Below are 7,707 nucleotides of genomic sequence, written 5' to 3'. Positions count from 1 at the left end.
GTGGTTGGGGACCTCTGTTCTAGGTAGCGCTTACGCATAATTACGTCAATCAAAATGTTTTTAAAAACTAAAAATAGAATTGTCTCGGAGGCCCCCTAGTGTTCAGGGCCCTGGGCTGCAGCCCATGTTGCCCATTAGGATAACGCGGCCTTGTCTAAGGGTATACATTTAAAATAAAGATTGTGAACACATTGAAATGTTGTACCTTTGGGGTACAATATTATACCTTAAGGAACTATTGTGTAGGGGACATATTATGAGATTTTTTTAAGATGTAAACTAAATCTTAATCTAGGTCTGAGCAAAAGTGTGCCGTTTTGGGTGTGTCATTTAAAATGCAAATGAGCGGATGAAGTACAAACACTGATCACAATGATGGTGGTTTGTTGCAATTGAAACTCAATTCTGCTATCAATTATTTTCTCGGGGCGGTATTATCCTATTCTGACATCACAATAGGAGCCAAATTACAATTACCTATTTTTTCACATGCTTGCAGAATATGGTTTACGAAAACTATGTTTCTGTGTTGATCTTTTTCACATTTTCTAGTTTGACAGATGTACTTTGGACACAATTATAGCACTTAAACATGCAAAAAGTCAGTTTTCATAATATGTCCCCTTTAAGGAAAAATGTTGTACAGGTGAATTGTAAATTTTAGGGGAACAAAACAGTTAACTGTACCTAAACCTTTCATTGTATTATGTTACGTATGCCTGTAAAGCAGAGGTGGGCAAACTAGGGCCTGAAGGCCAAACATTTATCTGGCACACAAAGCAGTTAATATAATTATATTAAACAGTGTAGGATTTTGGTCTATAATTAATTATTTGACATAAAACCATCACCATCTAAAAGATGTGGCACTGAAAAACTCAACTGGAAATGAGCGCGCCAGAGCGGAAACAAATTAAAAATAAAAACACTGCATATTTTGTGTTTAAAACAGAATGGACCGGAAAATACTTCACCAACATCAGACAGAAGCCCGTATGTGTTATTTGCCAAGAAGTATTGACATTTTTAACAGCGAAAAACTGTTTACCTCTGTTTTAACATTATGGTCATGTAATAATTATCCAGCAATGCACATGAAAAGAAAATGAAGCATGCTTTAACTACATTAAGCATATATTTTGTTGTAACCACAAATTTACTGTAAAAATACTTTGCTGCCTTAAATTTTTTTGTTGAATCAACTCGGATTTACAAGTCATTTCAACTTAATATCATTTATTTTGACTAGAGATAAGTTGTTACAACTACAGGTGAGTTGGTATAACTTATAAAATATAGTTGAGAAAAGTCACCTTAATTGTATAAGTTGTGACAACTCATCTCTGTTGACATGACTTGCAAATCTGAGTTGATTTAACAAAAAATTTTAAGGCAGCAAAGTATTTTTTTACAGTGTGGCTTCACCATGATATTTTATTTGTAGTAAAACTGTGGTAATACAAATGCCAATTAATCTGCATAATCTTACTATGCTAAATATATTACTCAGATTGTAATACTTTGATGTTTTCTTTCGAATTGTGTGTGTGTCCAGTGATATGCACAGGAGTAGCAGTTTATTTTTTCTAAATATAAAAGTATAGTCAAGTGTTCATAAAGGGTGAAGTCGGAGTGATGTGGCCCTCAAGTAAGAAAAGTTTGCCCACCCTTGATGTAAAGACACAAAATGAAACCTTAGCGTATACTTCTTTTTGTAAGGACAGGAATGAGTTTTGAGTTTAAGTTTAACTGATTGTGTCTGAATATTGATTCAAGACTGAGAAGGGACATCCAAAGTTTTGGGAACAAATAGTAGAAGGAATGATCTTCAACCTTTAGATGATGTTGATATTCTAGGAATTATTAAGAGAACAAGAATTTTGCAGCCGCACATTTTACACGATGGATTGTACTCTGACGGTAGCTCAGATAATGAAGCACTAGACCATTTAAACCTTTGTCTCTTTATACTTTAGGACAGATTTCATGTCTGCTAAAATTGCCCAGTTGTTGAAACAGCTTCCTCGGTCACATGAGGATTGTGTAACTAAATGAGGTGACCGGGCGGGCGTCTTAGTTACACGATGTGTCTTGTAAATAGTTTCAGCTCCAGAATGATCTCCCTCCCAGTTAAAAGCAAAAAAAATGTTACTACAGTTAAACCATGGTAACCACAAAATAACCATGGTTTTAGTTCTAGACTTTTACAAATACGTTTAATTTTGTGTGGTGGCTGAAAAATTTGTAGTAATGTGTGTGATATTTAGCTTGGTCTACAAATTTTACAGGGCTGTTTCCCGGACAGAATTTATCAATTAAAATGCATGTTGGTGCTGGCTTGTTAACATATCATTGCCATTGTTTTGTCTCATGATGCACACCAGTAATGTTTCTTTGTAAGAATTAATTAATCTAAACCCTGTCCGGGAAACCATCCCTACATCTCATACAACACCGGTATCGGTATGTAACACATTTTCAGTAGATGAGCATGAATTTATTTCTTTCAATTCAATAATGAAATACAGACATCTTAATATCACTGACCAGTTGAGCTTAAAACATCAACCTCATGCACTGATACTATATTGATGTTCAGAATAGAGATTTATAACATATATACATACATACATATATATCATCATCACAGTCAGTGAAAAAGTAAAGCTCAGATATTCAGAAAACTTTTAGAAGACAAAGCCTATTTTCTATAAACACATTGACTCAACCTGTTTCTTTGTATAATATCAACTTCCTTGTTCCTTGTTAAGTAACAATGGATTATTGAAACAGGAAGATCTGTGTCACAACAGTTTTGACTGTTACCATCATACAATGATCATCAGTTCAGAGGTTATAAATATGGACTTTGTAGGAAGAAAGTTTTTCTCCATTTTGAAATTGTAACTGAAATCACTATAACACATAAAAAGAGGAAATGAAACACGACAAAAAAAGTTTCATAGCAGGTCGTTTGGACAATGTTGGGTAAATGATTTCTATTACAGAAAGTTGAATTGTATACATGACAAGCATGCAGATATATTTTAAATAAACAGATGGCAACACAATGCTTGAATTAGATGTTGGACATAAGGGCTAATATTTTCATCATAACATTAAAATGAAAGTGTTGAAAAATCTTTACAGTTGAACATATAACAGTAACTAATACAGCTGATAAAAAAGTATGTTTTGCCAATTCCCATCTTTCTGTTGGGATGCATTTTAAGAGTATAAATATAATCAGAAAGTAGAGTTAGTCATAGTGATTTATGTACAGGCTGTAACTGAAGCTCTTTTGAGTTTATCGGGAGTCATTATTCAGTGACACTCACAGTCATTGGATTGTCATATGCAGCGGCTTCTAGGTGATCTGGTTTTCTTCTGCGGTGTTCTGGAGGAGGTCGGGGTGGAGGGTTCTGTGGAGGTTCTTTGATGCTTTCCCCAATGCGCTTTGGTGGCTCTTTCTGGTGTAGTATGGGCTCCCAATGCTCTCCATGGATAGCTGCCTGTGATGACAAAGTTAAAAGACTTATAAGGCTGATGAATGTGTAGTGTAATGGGGCGGTCTCAATAGATTTTGAAGATGCCAATATTTTTCGGACATTGCTGCTAATGTGGGCGGGGAGCGTTTAGTCTATCTTTGTTTTTATTATTACTATTATATAGAAATATATGACAATATACAGGGGCATACAAGTCAGAAAAAGAAAACAACAATTTATTCTAGGGGTACATTTATAAAATGAAATACACATGTTAAAGAAACAAAACGTGCTTTTTTGTTTTTAATATTGCTTAAATTATTGCCGTATTGTTTAATCTCTCATACAAAAAGAGAAGAGACTTGTTCAACTTTGCCTTTCAGTAGAGAAAGGTCATGCTATGACGTATCGATTTTCTATTGGTCACACCTCTTCACTTGATACGAATTTGCAGGTCAGAGTTCACCAGACTTAAACTTTGGTACGCATCGAAATGCGACATCTTTGCACAAAAGCTTGCTTTTCTGGTCTGACGCATTCACATGTGTATGAATGGAAGTCAATGGAAGGAAAAGTGCAAACTTTTCCAGACTACAACCTGAAAAACATACAGTTCCTCCTAATAACTGTACCCATGTAATACTGTACTCACATGACCTATTACTACTGTCTGTGGGTGTAAATTTGGATGTAAATGTTGTTGTTTGCTGATATTAGGTTAAGGACTAAGCTTAAATCATTTAAAATCATCTCTATAAATGGTCTTATAAAAGATTTTTCTTCCTCTTAATGCTTTACATATTTTTTCTGATTTATCTGATTAATATGATGCCCATCATATTTCATGCTAATTGTCTGAGAAAAAGTATATGCTGTTTTTTACCATGCATGGATTACTGTGTCATATTTTGCATATGCTTTTATTAATAAATTATAAATATTTTGCCTAATAGCAATGAAAGTCACATGGCAGTTGTACAGACAATCATTTTGTACTGTTAGTACTGCCAATCTATACATATTTTATGAAGAATTTGATACATGTGCTTGTTTGCTAGTGCTATGAATATACAGTCTGATTGTTTTTGTGATAGGTACTGCTAATGTAATAGTATTTTGTTATTTTATATAAATATATTCCATCCATTATATTTCTTTAATCTTTTCTGTCTCACGTTCTCTGTATTATCTGCTTTGCTCCAATGCAAAATTGTGAAGAGTGTTGTAGAAATAAATATGAATGAAATTGCAATGTGCATTCATTTTAAGGAAAAGTATCAGTATCAATTGGCATCTACGCTCATGTTGCACAGAAGAAAGAGTTTTGCTTTCAACACTTTCATTTTAAACTGCAGAAGTGAGAAAGCCAAAAGGGGGATTTCAAAGAAAGAACAACTGAATAAGGAAAAGATCTTTTCAAACGTTTCATGACTGACCAACACTGAATTATGCCGAGGTTTGTACAGACTCACCGAGAGGTAAATTAAACTAGCAATTCCCAGACAAACACATCCCAGTACTGTGGCTAACATGAAACCTCCGGGAACACACAGCCTGTAAGATAACACACACAAATACACACACTGTGATACACAGTAGTAATAACAGTTATACATAAACACAGAGAAAATGAGAAATATGATAGCATGTGCACTGAATATAAGAGATGTAAATGTGACTTACGCAGCGTGCAGAAACGCTCTGATGTAATAGTTACTGGTCAGAGGACCAAAAGCCTTTACACACACTGTGAAACAGTACTGACCACTGAAACACAACACAAATCCTTCACATGAGCAGTGTTTACTATGAACGAATGAGTCATTACAATGTACTTTCAATAGTATTATTATAGGTGTGTGTGTGTGTGTTGAAATCACTAGGCCATGTTTCCTGTATTTTATGAGAAACACTCACGTCCTCTCGACACTCGTGCCTTTACTCCGTTTACTGCGGGGATATTCCAGCAAACACACAAACACACCTGCAGCACTGACAGATGTCAAGGATCCACAATACAATACTGTAAAAATAGCCTTAAAAACAAACTGTTGATAAACTAGACATGAAGAAATGAAAATCAAGTCTGCTACAGAAAATAGCATTCAGTGAACAAAAATGCCTTTAGGAAGTTTAAAGGATACATGCCGAACGCTGCATACTGCCATCCTCTGAACTGACCGGCAACTCCAACAACACCACCAGTCAGATAAACTAAAACAGAGATACAACAATAACGCCTACTATACAAGAATTATATACTGATTACTTTATAAAGTCACTGTTTGTACTCCATGATGTCTCTTTATTAGTTTGTCATTAAGAGTCTGCGTTAACACATCATTCGTTTATATTTAAGTAAGAATTAATTTAGCTATTATTATTATTATTATTATTATTATTCATGTACTGTTTTGTAAAGAGTTACCTCAAACTATATGTGGTGGTTTCCTGGACAGAGTGTATCCCAGTCCCAGACCAAAATGCATGTTTAAGCTGCCTCAATTCAAAAACAACTTGCACTGACGTATCCCAACATATATCAGTGTCATTGTTTTGTCTTAAGATGCACACCAATAATGTTGTTTTGTGTAAGGTTTGTTTATAAAAACTACTTAAATTTTCTAATATAACTGAGGCCTTTTTCAGTAGATTTACAAACAAACTTTAGAAAAAACAATACTGTTGTGCATCTTGAGACAAAACAACTATGGATGTTAAGATACATCAGTACAAGGTATCCTAAAATGAAGGGAGCTCAAACAGCACTCCAATCTGGTAATAAAATGAACCCTGTCTGGGAAACGGCCCAAATCAGTCATGTAGCATGAGTATATTTGTAGCAATAGCCAACAATACATTGTATTGATCAAATTTATACATTTTTTAAAGCAAAAATATGAGAATATTACATTTATGCATTTGGCAGACACTTTGATCCAAAACTTACAGTGCATTAAAAGGTTTACATTTTATAATTACCTGTGTTGTCTGGGTTCAAACCCATGACCTTTTGCCCTGCTAATGCAATGATCTACCACTGAGCTATACAGGAACCAATATAATGTAAAGATCAAAATCAATGAAGCTATATTGTAAATTTACTACCGTTAATATATAAAAATGTATTTATCATAATAATAATAATATGTACTTCATTTGTACAACTTTAAAAGCGATTATTTCAATATTTGAATTTTTTGCCACCTCACATTCCAGATTTTCTAATAGTTGTATCTCGACCAAATACTGACATAATGGAAAGCTCATTTAACTTACTCAACTGTCGAATGATGCACAAATCTAAATAATAAAAAAATTACCCTAACTTACTGGTTTGACATGATCATCAACTTCCTTAAGTCAACATTATTGTACGATAATCAATATTTTTTTTTTAAATCATTTGATTAACTATAACACACGGGCAGTTGAGATGACATAAAGGTACGATATGCCACATTAAATTCGCTTTATTGACTTTGGACAGCATAAATATACGATCTTTTTTGTACACTTTACTGTACTCAAATCAGAACACGGGATCATTTTATCTCAAATAACGCTGATTGAATACAAACGATCTAACTTTCACTTCACATTTCATATTTCATCATTTACCTTAACTTTTATGATAAAGAAGGAAAGAAGCATTTATAAAAACTTCAAGCGTCAAAAACCCATTTAGCACAAAACAAAGCTTTCTTAATCGTATATGTACCCATTTACGACAAGCTACGGTTTGTTAAAATAAATAAATAAAAAAAACATTAACGTAAATGTTCAAATGACATAAAAGTGAAAGATGAGAAGTATTTGAGTCCTTACTGAGACCAGCAGCCAGTGCCTGTTCATTAGCCCACATCGCCCATTCAATCTTCCCCATTATAACAACACACACAGACACCGATCAAACACTAACACATACACTCCTCAAACAAACACTGACTCACACACACTAAAACTTTTTTAGTTAGAAAAAGATAAGAGGGCGTGACCAGCGTGTCATAAACCAAACCTCTTATTGCGTCACTTCCGCTGTGAAATGAAAATAAATGCAAAAGAAATCGATCGAATAAATGTTTATATTAAAAACAGGAGAACATTTAAAAGGAAATGTTTAAATTATAAAAAATGCAACCGCTTTTGTGAAAGTCCTCTGTCATTTTTGGTAGTTTTTTATTTGTATGTTACGTCTAATGGGCACAACAAATAAAAA

The 7,707-nt window shown here is 33.9% G+C and overlaps 1 protein-coding gene across 1 annotated transcript; it reads right to left on the bottom strand.

Moving 5' to 3' along the window:
* Positions 1-2,475: 2,475 nt before the first annotated feature.
* On the bottom strand, positions 2,476-7,476 carry cyba (cytochrome b-245, alpha polypeptide). The gene is made up of 6 exons (XM_055173402.2): positions 7,317-7,476; positions 5,633-5,702; positions 5,406-5,480; positions 5,172-5,255; positions 4,961-5,042; positions 2,476-3,512 (listed from the first exon to the last, which is right to left on the bottom strand). The coding sequence occupies exons 1-6, from the start codon at positions 7,372-7,374 to the stop codon at positions 3,321-3,323; spliced, it is 561 nt and encodes a 186-aa protein (XP_055029377.1). The 5' UTR covers positions 7,375-7,476; the 3' UTR covers positions 2,476-3,320.
* Between the last annotated feature and the right edge of the window lie 231 nt (positions 7,477-7,707).

This window comes from Misgurnus anguillicaudatus, chromosome 15 (assembly GCF_027580225.2).
Source record: "Misgurnus anguillicaudatus chromosome 15, ASM2758022v2, whole genome shotgun sequence".
Lineage (NCBI taxonomy): Eukaryota > Metazoa > Chordata > Actinopteri > Cypriniformes > Cobitidae > Misgurnus > Misgurnus anguillicaudatus.
This window is presented reverse-complemented; position numbering and strand designations above follow the sequence as displayed.

Excerpts from the sequence above, each read along its gene's own strand:
- cyba (XM_055173402.2), bottom strand. The coding sequence starts at position 7,374 with ATGGGGAAGATTGAATGGGCGATGTGGGCTAATGAACAGGCACTGGCT. Across the intron at positions 5,481-5,632 it reads CAGTATGCAGCGTTCGGCAT|TGCTGCAGGTGTGTTTGTGT; the intron begins GTATCCTTTAAA and ends GACATCTGTCAG. Across the intron at positions 3,513-4,960 it reads CTAGTTTAATTTACCTCTCG|GCAGCTATCCATGGAGAGCA; the intron begins GTGAGTCTGTAC and ends TTGTCATCACAG.